Here is an 18,162-nt window from a genome sequence, read left to right on the forward strand (position 1 = left end):
AACACCCACCGATGGCTGACGGACGGCATTTTAGCCCTTTTCCTCATGTAGAATCGGTTTGCAAATTACAGACGACCTCTGTTCAGGGGTGCTAACTACTCTTGGCCGGCAGACATTCAACCATCCTACCAGTCTGTCCCTGCCTTTTGTCAATTTTCAAGTGACACTTTTGATGAAGTGGTTTTCTGATGACGCCCAGTTCAGTTACATGTAAATGGCCATATTTCTTACATCTAGCCAATACTATTCAGGACCCTATAAATGTGCAGTAAGGTTGGTTATGACACTAGAGCGGGGCAGGACAAGTCTAGGAAAGCCTCAGCCTGCTGCGTGTCACTGTGGGAATGGTCCAGAACACGAAAGAATTCCAAAAGTGAGGTCATCAGATCAGCAAGTGACTTGACGGAGCGTTTGAGAGGGACTTGGATACAGAGTTCAGTACAAGTGTCTGTCTGTGTATAATGGAATCAATAAGGTTGTACAGCAAAAACATATGACGATCTTGTTCATTCCGCTCTCAATGTGTGTGTTCCCTCCCCTTGACTGTGTGAGCCAGAGCAGGTTTGGGCACTAGCCCCAGGGAGTGTGTGTGAGTGGTTAGAGAGAATGCCCTCTTTCACTGGGCAACCAGGGAGTACAGATGTCCACTGAGGGCTCAGGGCTGAGACAGGGAGAGCAGGGAGGGGAGAGCAGGGAAGGGAGAGCAGGGAAGGGAGAGCAGGGAAGGGAGAGCAGGGAAGGGAGAGCAGGGAAGGGAGAGCAGGGAAGGGAGAGCAGGGAAGGGAGAGCAGGGAAGGGAGAGCAGGGAGGGGAGAGCAGAGAGGGACACACCCTGGGCCTGCTTGCTGTGGCACCACTGCTGACCCAACACCAAGCAACACTGGCCGGATGAATTCAGATCAGATGAGCTCAACATCTGGGTAGCAACATATTAGTAATATCTCTGAAACGATCTGACAGACTTTAATGACTGATGACGTATTTCCTATTAGTGTGTTTTCTTATGGTCAGCCGGTTTGAGGGGGAGGGTAATCTGGGTTTCCTGTGCCCAACATGTGACCATCCATCCTGATATCCTGACCACCCCCTCCCTGAGTCTTAATAACACATGACCCCATGGGACCTTCCCAACAGGGTGAATTGTGGGTTGTTATTAGTCAGCTGGTTTGGCAGGGGGTTAGACTATAACTGTCGTTGTACCAAGCATGTGACCATTCCTCATGAAATCATGACGACCCCCCTCACTGAATCTTAATAACACATGACCCGGTAGGACCTCACTAGCCTGAGCCGACAAGGTTATCAACATCAATCTCCCCTCAAGGAGATGCCATCCAGAGGAGATGCCATCCAGAGGAGATGCCATCCAGAGGAGATGCCATCCAGAGGAGATGCCATCCAGAGGAGATGCCATCCAGAGGTGAAGAGAGCATTACGAAGGAGTTATATCGCTTCCTTTATGACCGGCACTGCCCTCCTCACCCTACCAGAAGGGCATGGTTGGCATGGTGACCGAGTATGACTGCTAGAGGAAATGTTGAGGGGTGACTCAAAACCAATGTCAACTGTAGATGTCCCCTCCCTAACAGTTTCTCTGTTTTACCACAATGTCTATTGTAGATGTCCCCTCCCTAACAGTTTCTCTGTTTTACCACAATGTCTATTGTAGATGTCCCCTCAGTCAATCCCAGGATACCACAATGTCAACTGTAGATGTCCCCTCCCTAACAGTCTCTCTGTTTTACCACAATGTCTATTGTAGATGTCCCCTCCCTAACAGTCTCTCTGTTTTACCACAATGTCTACTGTAGATGTCCTGTCCAAACAGTTTCTATTTTACAAATGTCTTTATTGCCTTCATGGTCCATCTACAGTCACCTTCTCCTCCCCATCAATCTCCAGTACTCACTATCCTGGGATTGACTGATGTAACGGCACCAGTAGTATTTATAGTGCACACATGGGAGGGGCTAAACCACGAGGTGTGGTCGATATATAAACACTATGACATTACTGATGTTGCTGGTGATATTTATAGCACACAGTGAAGGAGGAGAGAGCCGAGAGGAGAGCCGGGCGAACGAGCGAGCCAGAGCCGGGCGAACGAGCGAGCCAGAGCCGGGCGAACGAGCGAGCCAGAGCCGGGCGAACGAGCGAGCCGGGCGAACGAGCGAGCGGGCAGAGCCGGGCGAACGAGCGAGCCAGAGCCGGGCGAACGAGCGAGCCAGAGCCGGGCGAACGAGCGAGCCAGAGCCGGGCGAACGAGCGAGCCAGAGCCGGGCGAACGAGCGAGCCAGTGCCGGGCGAACGAGCGAGCCAGTGCCGGGCGAACGAGAGAGCCGGGCGAACGAGAGAGCCGGGCGAACGAGAGAGCCAGAGCCGGGCGAACGAGAGAGCCAGAGCCGGGCGAACGAGAGAGCCAGAGCCGGGCGAACGAGAGAGCCAGAGCCGGGCGAACGAGAGAGCCAGAGCCGGGCGAACGAGAGAGCCAGAGCCGGGCGAACGAGAGAGCCAGAGCCGGGCGAACGAGAGAGCCAGAGCCGGGCGAACGAGCGAGCCAGAGCCGGGCGAACGAGCGAGCCAGAGCCGGGCGAACGAGCGAGCCAGAGCCGGGCAAACGAGCGAGCCAGTGCCGGGCAAACGAGCGAGCCAGTGCCGGGCAAACGAGCGAGCGAGCCGAACGGGTGGCAACCCGAAGTCTAAAAATTGCTGTTACATTGCACACCCTTCAATGTTATGTCATAATTATGTAAAATTCTGGCAAATTAGTTCGCAATGAGTCAGGCGGCCCAAACTGTTGCATATACCCCGACTCTGCGTGCAATGAATGCAAGAGAAGTGACAATATCCCTAGTTAATATTGCCTGCTAAAATGAATTTCTTTTAACTAAATATGCAGGTTTAAAAATATATACTTCTGGGTATTGAGTTTAATTAAGGCATTGATGTTTATGGTCAGGTACATTCATGCAACGATTGTGCTTTTGTTAAATCATCACCCGTTTGGCGAAGTAGGCTGTGATTCGATGATAAATTAACAGGCACCGCATTGATTATATAGAATGCAGGACAAGCTTGATAACCTAGTAATATCATCAACCATGTGTAGTTAACTGGTGATTATGTGAAGATTGATTGTTTTTTATAAGGTAAGTTTAATGCTAGCTTGCAACTCACCTTGGCTCCTTGCTGCACTCACGTAACAGGTAGTCAGCCTGCCACGCAGTTTCCTCGTGGAGTGCAATGTAATCGGCATCCAAAAATGCAGATTACAGATTGTTATGAAAACTTGAAATCGGCCCTAAATAAATCGGCCATGCCGAGTAATCGGTCGACCTCTACCTCCAGTAAGAACTATTAATTGAGTTCATTAAACTTCAGGCTGAACTGAATGACCGTGCGTTCTGTCACACAGACGACGTCGCCAGAAGCCACTGCCATTCGCCCAGAAGCCACTGTTATAGGAGGCAGTGCCCAGAAGCCACTGTTATAGGAGGCAGTGCCCAGAAGCCACCAGTGCCCAGAAGCCACTAGGAGGCAGTGCCCAGAAGCCACAGTTATAGGAGGCAGTGCCCAGAAGCCACAGTTATAGGAGGCAGATCCCAGAAGCCACTGTTATAGGAGGCAGTGCCCAGAAGCCACTGTTATAGGAGGCAGTGCCCAGAAGCCACTGTTATAGGAGGCAGTGCCCAGAAGCCACTGTTATAGGAGGCAGTGCCCAGAAGCCACTGTTATAGGAGGCAGTGCCCAGAAGCCACTGTTATAGGAGGCAGTGCCCAGAAGCCACTGTTATAGGAGGCAGTGCCCAGAAGCCACTGTTATAGGAGGCAGTGCCCAGAAGCCACTGTTATAGGAGGCAGTGCCCAGAAGCCACTGTTATAGGAGGCAGTGCCCAGAAGCCACTGTTATCGGAGGCAGTGCCCAGAAGCCACTGTTATCGGAGGCAGTGCCCAGAAGCCACTGTTATCGGAGGCAGTGCCCAGAAGCCACTGTTATCGGAGGCAGTGCCCAGAAGCCACTGTTATCGGAGGCAGTGCCCAGAAGCCACTGTTATCGGAGGCAGTGCCCAGAAGCCACTGTTATAGGAGGCAGTGCCCAGAAGCCACTGTTATAGGAGGCAGTGCCCAGAAGCCACTGTTATAGGAGGCAGTGCCCAGAAGCCACTGTTATAGGAGGCAGTGCCCAGAAGCCACTGTTATCGGGCAGTGCCCAGAAGCCACTGTTATCGGAGGCAGTGCCCAGAAGCCACTGTTATCGGAGGCAGTGCCCAGAAGCCACTGTTATCGGAGGCAGTGCCCAGAAGCCACTGTTATAGGAGGCAGTGCCCAGAAGCCACTGTTATAGGAGGCAGTGCCCAGAAGCCACTGTTATAGGAGGCAGTGCCCAGAAGCCACTGTTATAGGAGGCAGTGCCCAGAAGCCACTGTTATAGGAGGCAGTGCCCAGAAGCCACTGTTATGAGGTAGTGCCCAGAAGCCACTGTTATGAGGTAGTGCCCAGAAGCCACTGTTATGAGGTAGTCACCAGAAGCCACTGTTATGAGGTAGTCACCAGAAACCACTGTTATAGGAGGCAGTGCCCAGAAGCCACTGTTATAGGAGGCAGTGCCCAGAAGCCACTGTTATAGGAGGCAGTGCCCAGAAGCCACTGTTATGAGGCAGTGCCCAGAAGCCACTGTTATGAGGTAGTGCCCAGAAGCCACTGTTATGAGGTAGTGCCCAGAAGCCACTGTTATGAGGTAGTCACCAGAAGCCACTGTTATGAGGTAGTCACCAGAAACCACTGCTATAGGTAGTCACCAGAAACCACTGCTATAGGTAGTCACCAGAAACCACTGCTATAGGTAGTCACCAGAAACCACTGCTATAGGTAGTCACCAGAAACCACTGCTATAGGTAGTCACCAGAAACCACTGCTATAGGTAGTCACCAGAAACCACTGCTATAGGTAGTCACCAGAAACCACTGCTATAGGTAGTCACCAGAAACCACTGCTATAGGTAGTCACCAGAAACCACTGCTATAGGTAGTCACCAGAAACCACTGCTATAGGTAGTCACCAGAAACCACTGCTATAGGTAGTCACCAGAAACCACTGCTATAGGTAGTCACCAGAAACCACTGCTATAGGTAGTCACCAGAAACCACTGCTATAGGTAGTCACCAGAAACCACTGCTATAGGTAGTCACCAGAAACCACTGCTATAGGTAGTCACCAGAAACCACTGCTATAGGTAGTCACCAGGTATAGGTAGTCACCAGAAACCACTGCTATAGGTAGTCACCAGAAACCACTGCTATAGGTAGTCACCAGAAACCACTGCTATAGGTAGTCACCAGAAACCACTGCTATAGGTAGTCACCAGAAACCACTGCTATAGGTAGTCACCAGAAACCACTGCTATAGGTAGTCACCAGAAACTACTAGGCCTGTGTTGTTGCTACTTATGGATTCAAAAAGTGATTGGTGCTACCATGATCCAATGATGTAAAGTTACACAGGCCTACAGACCTAGTTAAAATGACAGAATATTTCATGTCGGTCTGTGTCTATGGTCTCATCACCTTAGCGGCTATAAGCACAGGAGGGGCATATAGACCTAATGATAACGAGCTAACCACAGACATCATGCTTCCTGTAGTTCAATACCACAGGGGTATGCTTCATGTTGTCGAGAAACAAGAGCCATGTCTTTCCCATCATCGAGAACCTGAGGGATGAGTTTTGCTGGTCGTGTTTGGTGCCTCGCTGCCATTGTGGTGTTCTGTTAACAATTTTGCTAACTCGAACTCTGGGACGATACTCCAGGCTGATGACAGTGACACCACACAGACTGCTGGGTAAGAGGATCGTAATGTGACCGGCTCAGTGGTCGTCTGCTACCTTTTAGCTCCAACATCAACTGGAGTTAAAAGACTGATTCCTTCGCAGCTAGCCTACCCAAAGATTTACAACAGTCAACACATGTATGGAGTGGGCTAGAATTGTTAACTATGGAGGAAAGAAACTCACTGCGGGTTGTGTTCATTATGCATCAAACAGAAACGGACTGAAACAGGGAGGCAGGGACATCCTGGATTCATCCAATAAGAAACCTTCATTTTTGTTTTCCATTTTAAAACATTTTCAGTTGCGTACCCTAATGAACACAGCCCAGGGGTTTAGGCTTATTGTATATCTGACAGGCCAGTATTCAAGCATCACACATTCACCAAATTGAGTTGGAGGTGAATGAATTAGTGTCAAAGCCTTTTACTATGACCTACAGCTACAGGATAAACTAGTTCCTGACCGCAGCGCCACTACTCCCTTTAATTAGGCTGCTCAACCGTCAACACTATTTGCTGGGTGTGACTCTACCCCAGGGACCAGGGTGACTTACTGTGATGTCTCTGTCAACCTCTGGCCCCGTAGTGTTGCCAGCCCTGCTTGGGTTAATCATTATAGAGGTGAGTAACAGTTCAGTCACACTGATCTAATGGAAGTTAGAGACCACAGTTGTACTGGATATTTTAGCTAGGTAGCCGAGCCAGAACGGGACCATCACCTGTTTCTGTAGCGTGAGGCAGCTTTAGGATTGAGTACGCAGCCTTACAATTTCAGGGAGGGATCCTAACCCCAAAGTCAAGGAGTTGGTCATTTTAACTTAACTAAGCTCCCATTATTGTTCATATGCCATGCTGTGTTAAAGGTCAGTTATCTTGGTACAATAGGGTGTAACGAGCCTATCCCTCAATGAGGTGTGACATCATTAACCTGCGACACTGAAGTGTATGGCATCTTAAGGGCAAGTGGAGACAATGGGCAGCCTCACACAACAAACATTCCGGAGGCGATTTAGCTCACGTGACGGACTACAAGTTCCCGTTGCTCCTGATGTATCCTGGGAACCCTGACACACACTGAAGGGGAGACCCCTGAGCCAGTGTTGACATTGCGGCCGCTCTGGGGGAGGTAAAGGTCCTTACAAATTATTTAAGCAACTCAAGCAAAGCCTCACAGGGTTTGTGGCCACATGCAGAGTGAAATACAGGCCTGCTGCTGTAGAAGATTGAATTTCTAGCCTTCTGTCTGACCCAATGTAAACACACTCCCTTAATAGAACAAAGACAATGTGTGTACAATGCCTGCCTGTGTACAATGCCTGCCATTTAACACAGGACTGAGAAGTGCAAGATCAAGTGTGTTCTCAATGTTTTGTACGCGTATTGTATTGTTTAGAAAGCAGGTGACAAATAAAATCTGGTTCGATACTAAACTAGCCTGGTCCCAGATCTGTTTGTGCTCTTGTCAACTCATGTTGAGCATGACAATAATTTAAAGGGAGTTGGCATGACAACACAAAGACTGGCACTCAGGCAGGATAATACTAAAAACGTGTGCCATAGCATTTCCTGCTCTGTGTCGTGTGGGAGAAAAGGTAAGATCAAAAGGCTAATGATTATGAAAGGGTTGTCCTTTTGAGTGGGATTAAAGAGGGAATGTGTTGACTGCAGTTGAGACTCACATGAGGAGAAGCTCAGGCACCAAGCATTGATTGGTCATCCAGTGCAATTAAACAACTGTAGCTACTACAGTCAATCAAGGGGGAAAAAGGTCTAGCTAGGTTGCAATACAAAACAGAATCTATGGAATTGTATTATACAATTGTACATACCACAAGACGTCACTCAACTAAAATCTAAATACCAGGAGATAGACTTTACACAGTGCAGGACAGTCCATCAGCTGTTACTGAGAATAGTGGAGGAAGAACAGGATGGCTTATAAATTCAAGCCCGATTACAATTCATCATCTTGGCCATGTTCTGTTATAATCGCCACCCGGCACAGCCAGAAGAGGACTGGCTACCCCTCAGAGCCTGGTTCCTCTATGTTTCTTCCTAGGTTCTGGCCTGTCTAGGGAGTTTTTCCTAGCCACCGTGCTTCTACATCTGCATTGCTTGCTGTTTGGGGTTTTAGGCTGGGTTTCTGTACAGCACCTTGTGATATCAGCAGATGTAAAAAGGGCTTTATAAATACATTTGATTGATTGATAATCACCCATTACATCATCTCAATATACCACAGCTATTGTAATAGACCTAACTGTCTTGTCTTACTGACAGTACACAGAGTTTATACTCAGAGATGGGCACAGATTCTAATGCATGTTTTATGTGTCAAACAGATCAAGAGACAGGGTTGCTTACCTTGTTGCAATACAGCATCCAGACTTCGTACAATCTTTCATTTGATGCCATTCTCCAAGGCGCGTGGTGGGGTTCCAAACAGAGGTCAATTCTCCGGATTCTTCATATTGAGCCCCTAGCTATAGCTCCTCATCCGGGCATTGCTCGTATACATAACGATTTGAGATGCTAAGTGAAATGTCACAATGAAAGACAACTCCGAAAATAGTTCAAATACCTTTCTATTTAGAAAGGAAAAACAAAATATTCAAATGTAATCCCAGTGGCGTTGTTTCTGGATTTTGGAACTTCCTAAAGCATTATTCCATCGTGAATTATGGATTCCCAAGGTTTCGCGTTTCCTGCTGTGGTGAGATTTCCACGGTCAAAGTCGCACTAGGTCCACTTCTCGACTCATATGCCGCTGACTCTGCCCCTCTCTGGAAAGCCAAGCCACAAACAAAATTAGTATGTCAAATACACAAGTTCTGTGGCGCCAGTTTATAAATAGTTAACAGCACTTGTTTATAAACAGAACACAAGTAGGCTATACCTTTGATAACGTTAGCTGACTGGTTATGATAGCTAATTTAGCTTGCTGTAAACAAACACTATGAATCAGCCATCAGCCCAGGCTGGTTCGGTTCAATTAGATCTCTGCCCTTCTTTTGCAAGAGAAGGACACAGCTGACGAAATAAAACACAAAGCTAACTAACATTAGCAAGCTAACTTGGGGTTGAGTTAGCAAAGTTACTTAGTTAACAAGCTGTCATTGTGAAACAAGGTGGCTCATATGAATTAACTAGCATTATCGTTCTTACCTGTGATGTGTCAAAACGACGAAGCCTTTTTTCCTGTCTAACGTTACTTCTCATTTGACACAAACGACGAAACGAGTTTGTGAATTTGCTTGACCTTGCCCTAAAATTTAGACATTTAGAAATGTCACCACATAAACAATGCAAACGCACGCATTACTAAGGAAAACGACAAAATGTTACAGCCAGCCCATTCCTGTACACTGGGATAGCTACAAACAACAGTGGCGGTTAGTGTTGTGGCACTGCCACTCGTGAAGCTGTCTACAATGTGCGAAACGCGGCCAACTACTTCCTGATGTCAACTTTTTCCATTTTCAAAGTAAACGTTCTCATTTATTACGCCCAAGGGAATCTAAAAAACAAAACATTTTTTAAATCAAAACATAGGTAGAAGTGTATAGTGATAAATAATAATGTTGCCAAAATTGACAATATAACTTAAACGATTAACGATTCATTAATTGTTTATTTTTTATTTAAATAAATATAACTGAACTGAATCCAAACTGGATTTGGCCTAAGTTAGCCTACTGTTTCAGAGTTTAGACAAAATACAGCCTACCAACATATGGGGATACTTACAGAAGACTGGCAAAGCCAATAATAATAAAAAACATTGATTGGGCTAAACCCGCTCCACAATGAGCAGGGGTGCACATAACTCAAATCGTGAATTTATTTTGGGAAACATAATTTTATAAATGGGAAAAGTCAAACAATAGCTGATTTTCATTTTTAAAAACTGTGCTTTTATTTTGACATGTAAATCCGGAAGTCAAAATATTTTTGTATTCAGCTGTCGTCAATTGCCTTGCTAGGATAGGCTGAGTAAGGGGAGCTTTGAATATAATTACATTTATTTTGCCGGCCACAATATATATTTCAGAGGCATAAGACATTCAGCTATACATGTATGTCTATGGAGGAATTATTTCAGTATTTTTCTTAGGCTGCAGAGTTTGCGACAGTCATCAATCCCTTTACGTTGCCGATGTGGAGCTCGTGGGTCGTTAGGGGTGGGTCTTGGTTGCGAGGGAACCGAGTATATGTTTGGCTGTGATTGGTTACTTTCAGCTGATCACCATGTTGTTATGCAGTTACCGCCTACTAGGGTAAAATTATAGGAGTTCCTCAGTCGTCGTAACATCATATGTTATCGGAATCTGTCAGGGGATGACACTGTCGACGACGTCGCACGGAACCATTGGTTGATGATATATGCAACATCTGAGCAGGGGATTGTGTCCATGATGTGGCAAGCTGATACTTAAAAAATATCCAGGCTTTGTAAGATCTAGCATGCATCATCAACAACTGGGCAGAGGAACATAGCCATAAGTATGTCTAAACCCTCTGTCTATTTCTACAATTTCTTTATCTGTTTTTACACCTAACCCTAAGCACACTACTAACCTTATGTCTAAACCTAACCTTACATTAAGATAATAAAACACATTTTTGTTTTCTTTATTTTTATTTACAATATAGCCAATTTCGACTCCCTGGCTGTGTTAACTAGTGACAACCGAGTTCCTTCAGCTTTCTACTCGCAGAGAGCAGAGGCAGGGGCAGAAGGGTTTAAAGTATGTTTTCTCATGACCTACTCATGAGAAATTATACTTCAAAACCATTCTTCTTGAGAAAAGGTATTATGGTGTGCAGATAATTTGATTTCTGCCTGATGTTAACTAAAATGCCGTGAAATAGTTTTTAGTTGCAAGGTAGGCATGAGCCATAAGGATGAAAATAATGAAAAATGCAGCAAGCGCTCAAACTTGAAGCATATTGATAAAACCATGTCTATGTATTCATTCATCTACTTGAAGGATATTGATATGTGTTGGTCCTTCTGTAGCTCAGTTGGTAGAGCATGGCGCTTGTAACGCCAGGGTAGTGGGTTCGATCCCCGGGACCACCCATACGTAGAATGTATGCACACATGATGACTGTAAGTCGCTTTGGATAAAAGCGTCTGCTAAATGGCATATATTTTATTATTTATTATATATTATAAAACCATGTCTATGTATTGATTCATCTACACAGTTATTCCTTTATTGAATTATTTTTTGTTTGGCTCTACCCTCTGCTTTGTCTGTTTGAGCCTGTTGACCACGTGTCTGGTCTGCTGAAGGGCCTGGCTGGGGCCACAGTGGCCCTGCTGCTTCTGGGTTTTGGGGCTTCTGATTGGGGCGACCCGGTCGGGGAACAGGTCCTGTATCACACTGTGTTTGTAGTCCTTCCAGCGGCTGTGTTCCAGGAACACAGTGCACAGCTCGTCGTCGCTACACAGGAAGATAACACAAACGCGGTCATAATAATATATGTAATTCAGCAGATGCTCTTTTCCAAAGCGACTTAGAGTAATGCGTACATTCTCCCTAGCTAGATCTGAGAGGATTAGATAGGTATAAGCAATACAGTGAAAGTTCCACCTTGCCCTCTGTGGATTGCTTGCCTTACACCTATCTAGTCCTGAGTCGTCTTAGATCTACACAAACACCTAGAGGGTAGGGGCTAGTGGTTGTTTCTGGTGCCCCGTCTTTTCTATGAATTGCACCAGTAAGGGCAGCCCATCTGAACTGGTATCCATAAGTCTCACCTTGGGTAGGTTTTCTGCAGGGCCTCCAGCTTCTTCATGGTGGTGTTGTCCACCAGCTTGTCAAATCGAGTCTTCTCCACCCGCAGGATCTCCACGCTCTGGCTGACCAGAGTGAACCTGCGACAGTCTCTCTGCTTCGACGGCATCAGGTACTGGTTCAGACCCTGAACCACACCACACAGCAGATACACGGAACCGTAGAGTTAGAAAACACTAGAGGAAGAGTTTAAGGAAGTGATTACAACTCTATGCCCAGAACACAGCATGCCATGGATGTCATATTATCATGTTATTACATGGTCATCCATGCTGAACACAAGTACCATACAGGTTTCTTCCCATGTTGATGTGGGTAAGGTCTGGACCTTAGGGCTACGTACAAATGTGCCGCTCTGATGAAGGGTGTCGATCAGAAAACAGGCGCTGGTGGGCAGGTCTGCAGGAAGTCCTCTGGGAGGACGTGGAGGATTATTGAGGAGGACTTTGTGTTTTATGACACTGAGGAAGAGGAGAACAGACAGACACAACTTCTCACCGGGCAGCGAACTAACTGGACACATCTGAGATGCAGCCATGTCACTGATGTGTGGTACATCCAGGTAAATACACTGTGGCCAGTTACATTACCTTCCTGGTTGGTTTGTCAGCTCGCCTTTGAATCCATGTGTTGGCAAACATGTACCTCTGCTTACTGAGAGAGAAGAAGAGGGAGAGAGAGAGCGACAGAGAAAGACAGACAGACAGACAGACAGAGAGAGAAAGAGAGACAGACAGACAGACAGGTAGACAGAGAGAGAAAGACAGACAGACAGACAGAGAGAGAAAGAGAGACAGACAGACAGACAGATAGACAGAGAGAGAAAGAGAGACATAGACAGAGAGATGGAGAGAGAAAGAGAGACAGACAGACAGACAGACAGAGAGAGAAAGAGAGACAGACAGACAGATAGACAGAGAGAGAAAGAGTGACAGACAGACAGACAGAGAGAGAAAGAGAGACAGACAGACAGACAGATAGACAGAGAGAGAAAGAGAGACATAGACAGAGAGACAGATAGACAGAGAGAGAAAGAGAGACATAGACAGAGAGATGGAGAGAGAAAGAGAGCGAGATAATGTTACACAAATGTTATAATCTTACTCAAAACTCAATATAAACAACAGACACCTTTTTTTAATAAAAATAAAATAAGTGTTACTCTGGTTGCTATAGGATACAAGGAAAACTGAGGTTGCCTAGAACTTAATGCTGAAATGTGAACTGTGTATATTGTATGCATATATTGTGTGTCTTCACATTACAGTAGGATTGTATTATAAACACGTGCCAGTACCTGAGTCTGCATACTGTTTTAGGAGGCGTTGGTAGGTACTGCAGGAGGTAAGGTCCACCACTCTCAACACGTCACATTGGCCCTGTAATGGAAGTATTTCATCTCAAACATCTCTGCCTGCAACTACATTACCCAACATTCCCCACATGCACTGTAGGCCTACAACTTTGTCCCCCAGTTACCTTGCCAATGAAAATGATGTTGCCCATGTCGTTGGTGTCCTTGACGACCACGTGGCCGTATCGAAATTGCTCGGCCTTGGAATGGTCAGCCATCTGTTCAATGAGAGAGTATGACCAGGAGGACACTAGCTGGAGTGACCTGGGAGAGAAGGGGCACAGAGGTGAATAGTTGCAAAGAGGGGCAATGTGACTCCCGGTGAATGAGAGTTACAAACACTGTTTGTAGTGGGAGTTCAAGGTGCTGCAACACAAAGACAGCTTTGTAGCAGAAATTCAGGAGGCCTTCGCTCTTCAGTAGGAAAGTAGGAGTGGTGCTCTGCTCAACAAAGACAAGTTTGTAGCAGAAATTCAGGTGGGCCTTCGCTTTTCAGTAGGAAAGTAGGAGTGGTGCTCAACAAAGACAGGTTTGCAGGGGGTATATATTCAGATCCTAAAACTCATCTCTGGCTGCAGAATCTCACCGGAAGAAGCTGAAGCGATAGTCAAACTCCCTCTTGAGCTCCACGTCCATCTTGTTAGCGAAGAAGTCTTCCTTGTCGACCACCATGAGTTCCGTCTCCTCCATGCACACCACAGTGGCATTCCTCCTCAGCGTTTTGATCAAGGCCACATCCTGACAGACAACAGTTACAGACCATTAATAGTCAGAACAGTCAAAACCACACGATTGCGCCAGTAGCCTAGCTACAGTCAGGTTTGCTATTTCATGTGGTTGAAGCTACTCGTCTGCGTTGCCCATCAGGCTTTGAATGTATGTGAGTTATGACGTTCGCAAGAACACAGATATATTTTTCCTAAACACTAAACAAATCACTACTATTCTCACCACTACTACCTCCACTATCACTACTTCGACTATTTGATAATGATATTGCATCTTTAAAAAATAGCTTCTCCTAAAACATAGAATTGTGAGGCCTCACCCCGAAGCTCATGCCCTTCTTGATGAGGATGGGCTCCTTATCCACGAAGGCACTGCTACCGTCAGTGTCCTTGGTGACGGCCAGGAGCCCAGAGAACACAAAGTAGAAGCTGTGTCCCCAATGGCCCTTCTTAATGACCACTCTGCGACGCTCCAACCTGCAGGCATAGCCGCGCGGGGTGATTGGTACCTCTTTATTTGTTATGTATTAGGATCCTCATTAGCTGTTGTAAAAGCAGCAGCTACTCTTCCTGGAGTCCACACAAACCATGGAACATAACATAATACAGAACATTAGTCAAGAACAAACTTGTAAAGCATTATAATGCCTTGTAAACATATTTGTAGTACCTTACGCAGTCATAGTTAAATATAACTGCTGTGATAGGTCTATAGTATGGCTTCTTGTTGTGCGTTAGTGCTTGTACTCCTGTGTCCATGGGAACCAGGGCTATTGCTCAACGCAAGCCATTTCGATCTACTGTGTCCACAGATCGATTTATAATTGAAAATGTGGGTCGGAACCAGTACCAGAACCGCGCAGGTCCCCTGACCTGAAGGGGACTTTACATCTAAGTGGTTAATGCTTTATTGTACAGTTCAGTATAACACTCTATGACTGCATCTATAAAGTCCTATGAATGTTAGTAAGGCAATACAACACTTCACAAGAAGCCCCTTCAACTAAAGTGTTAGCGGACTATTATAGCCTCCCAGTAGGTCAATGGCAGCTATACAGGCCAGCAAAGCCCAGTACAGACTAGTAAAACAAGGGTTGTGTTTATTTGACACTAAAAGAAACAAACTGACTGAAACAAGGAGGGACTATACTACCTAGACATTTTCCATTGCATTCCCTACGACTGGGGTTTACAAACGTTTTCACTCAGGCCCCCCTTCCATGCAGAAGGCACATTTCAGTTGAAGGCATTCAGTTGTACAACTGACTAGGTACCCCCCCTTTCCTTTCCAGCATTGGGGAACATCCGGGGGCCTCCCTGTGCCATGTCTATTTCTATGGCACAAGCACTGATCATGACATCAACTGTTCACACCCTTCTTGTTGGTGGAGAGAATGTTGCAGGTTTAAAGCTTATTTCCTGCAATTCTACACATTTTGTCACAGGGTGAAAATAACATTTTGCAGTTTTAAAGCTAATTTTCTTGCAATTCTATACATTTCGCCATGTCTAATGTGTATTCATGTGATATTTGAGAGACACAAACATTACTACAAAATCTACAGGCTAAAAAACATTCGCTGACATGAGCTTGTTTCTGACAAGTTATAAATATCTCTCTAAGGTCTGCAATGACTGACATGACAAGAGGAACTGATGATGTAATACCTACTATAGAAATGACACCTTTTGCATTCTACTATTACAACTTTCAAGAGTAAGTATAAAGCCGGACTGAGTTCCTTAATTTAAAAAAATATATGTTTGGGAACCACTACCCTAAGGAACCCAAGTGATTGACAGGGGATTGACCTCTAACCTCTGATAGCGAACCACCCTGGCCAGAAGGAGTTGCAAGGTTCCACTGTAGCGACGGAACATGCTCACAGAGCTCAGCATGTTGTGAACCAGCAACACCTCCGACTCAGAACGCTCCTCTGGGCACTTCCGCATAATCTCCACCAGCAGGACAGGGATCCGGTCCTGGAATGTTCCAGACATAACGCTCACACACGTATACAAGCACACATACGCTCACACATTCACACATAGCATTCACGCTCAGACAGAGACACACACGAACACACACCTATGCTCACACACATACGCTCACACACATACACACATAGATTTCACACACCTACGCTCACACACATACACACACAGATTTCACACACACACGTACGCTCAAACACATACACACAAAGCTTTCACTCACATAGACAGAGACACACACGCACGTACGCTGCCACACATAGCATTCACGCTCACAGACAGAGACACACACGTACGCTCAAACACATACACACAAAGCTTTCACTCACATAGACAGAGACAAAGACACACACACCAAGGAGAACAGCGTTCCTTCCAGTCATAAGCACAGTATGGTCATACCCATCATAGGTCTTCTAAATCCATACGGTATCGTTACCTCTTTCACTTTGAAGTGGTTCAGGTCAAACACCAGACTTTTACCCTGCAGGAACAGAAATCATTGTTGACTTTCCAGTCTTTCTGGATATCAAAACTGTAGCTTCTGTCTCAATCTCCCATCAAGACCGCTACATAAACCTGGTGGCCTGTTAGTCCAGCAAAACACAGCACCTTATCACTTCCCCTTAACAGTAGCACTCTCCTACACACACACACACACACACAACGCACCGTTCCACCGGCCGGCTGGTTGGTGATGGTCTCCCGGAAGTTGAACTCCATGAATTGGCGATAGTTGGAACGGGATATGAAGTAGCGGCAGAAGCGAGTCATCAGGATGACGCTGCGCACCGCCCACTTAAAGCCCAGCTTGCCCCGGCATGGAGCAGCCTGCACCGGGGACGAAAATAACATCTCCGCTGCCTGCTGGAAATGTAAAACCGCCGATGACTAGAGAAGGGAGGGAGACAGAGAGGTCAATACATGGACTGGCTAGAGGAGGGAGACAGAGAGGTCAATACATGGACTGGCTAGAGGAGGGAGACAGAGAGGTCAATACATGGACTGGCTAGAGGAGGGAGACAGAGAGGTCAATACATGGACTGGCTAGAGGAGGGAGAGTGAGTCAATACATGGACTGGCTAGAGGAGGGAGACAGAGAGGTCAATACATGGACTGGCTAGAGGAGGGAGACAGAGAGGTCAATACATGGACTGGCTAGAGGAGGGAGAGTGAGGTCAATACATGGACTGGCTAGAGGAGGGAGACAGAGAGGTCAATACATGGACTGGCTAGAGGAGGGAGACAGAGAGGTCAAATACATGGACTGGCTAGAGGAGGGAGACAGAGAGGTCAAATACATGGACTGGCTAGAGGAGGGAGAGAGAGAGGTCAATACATGGACTGGCTAGAGGAGGGAGACAGAGAGGTCAATACATGGACTGGCTAGAGGAGGGAGACAGAGAGGTCAAATACATGGACTGGCTAGAGGAGGGAGAGTGAGGTCAATATATGGACTGGCTAGAGGAGGGAGACAGAGAGGTCAATACATGGACTGGCTAGAGGAGGGAGACAGAGAGGTCAAATACATGGACTGGCTAGAGGAGGGAGACAGAGAGGTCAAATACATGGACTGGCTAGAGGAGGGAGAGAGAGAGGTCAATACATGGACTGTAAGGTCATTGGCATTGTCCCTACATCTTCTCCTAAACCCCCATGGTCAGAGGACACAGGTTGGACTGAACTATGAACTAGAGTGGCATACATAACAGCACATGCCGTTGATAAGGGGAGAGGGGTTTATGTGGCCAGATCTGAAGGCCTAAACGTGAACTAAGAGAGCCTATGGAGAGCCCTGTTACCATAGAAATACAACTAAGATGGTATAATAATAATGGCTGACAGTTTGTGCCTGTAGTCTCTAACAAACAAATTCCTATCTAGCTTTCTATATCTATGCACATTACCACATCCTTGAGGTCCGTCTTGGCCTCCTTCGCAGCTGCTGGAAACAGAATGAGATGCTGATCAAATGAACCAATAGCCCTCACCAGGACAAAATGATAGACATACCGGTGGTGGGTATGTTTCTGAGCCACAAGCATTTTTGTAGTGACTAAGATGTAAATTAAGAAACAATGTGGTTTTACCTTTCTCCACTTTCTCTCCCGTCTCCATTGTCCACTGGTGTCAGGTGGTAGTTGTTTATATTTGAGATATGGACTCCACCCACTAGAGAGGTTCCTCTGTGACATCACAGGGTGTATTTTATCACAGCGTCTCAGCCAGGACAGTCGTTGTGGAGGTGTCTTCTGAATCCCCAGGAGAAAGGCCAAGTCCCCCCAGTGGTATACATACCCCAGGTTGACAAGCACAGCGCTAATCCATATTTTAGGCATAGACTATTCAGTGATGTAGCTATGAGTGGGTAGAAGTCAACCCTAACCACTGACACAGGGTCAGATATTTGTTCATCCCCCTAAAGGTTAAGTGGATGTGGGGTAGGATAACCTG

The 18,162-nt window shown here is 46.4% G+C and overlaps 1 protein-coding gene and 1 pseudogene across 1 annotated transcript; both read right to left on the reverse strand.

Moving 5' to 3' along the window:
* Positions 1 to 9,260, reverse strand: part of LOC124022117 — a 63,081-nt pseudogene extending 53,821 nt beyond the window's left edge.
* A 536-nt stretch (positions 9,261 to 9,796) lies between these two features.
* On the reverse strand, positions 9,797 to 17,826 carry LOC124022123 (cyclic nucleotide-binding domain-containing protein 2-like). The gene is made up of 13 exons (XM_046337169.1): positions 17,799 to 17,826; positions 17,616 to 17,653; positions 16,381 to 16,599; positions 16,148 to 16,192; positions 15,533 to 15,696; positions 14,034 to 14,190; positions 13,572 to 13,723; positions 13,111 to 13,249; positions 12,929 to 13,010; positions 12,222 to 12,285; positions 11,975 to 12,092; positions 11,595 to 11,758; positions 9,797 to 11,277 (listed from the first exon to the last, which is right to left on the reverse strand). Exons 1-13 carry the CDS (start codon positions 17,824 to 17,826, stop codon positions 11,055 to 11,057), a joined length of 1,593 nt encoding a protein of 530 aa, XP_046193125.1. The 3' UTR covers positions 9,797 to 11,054.
* Between the last annotated feature and the right edge of the window lie 336 nt (positions 17,827 to 18,162).

This window comes from Oncorhynchus gorbuscha, unplaced genomic scaffold (genome assembly GCF_021184085.1).
Source record: "Oncorhynchus gorbuscha isolate QuinsamMale2020 ecotype Even-year unplaced genomic scaffold, OgorEven_v1.0 Un_scaffold_1302, whole genome shotgun sequence".
NCBI classification, from domain to species: domain Eukaryota; kingdom Metazoa; phylum Chordata; class Actinopteri; order Salmoniformes; family Salmonidae; genus Oncorhynchus; species Oncorhynchus gorbuscha.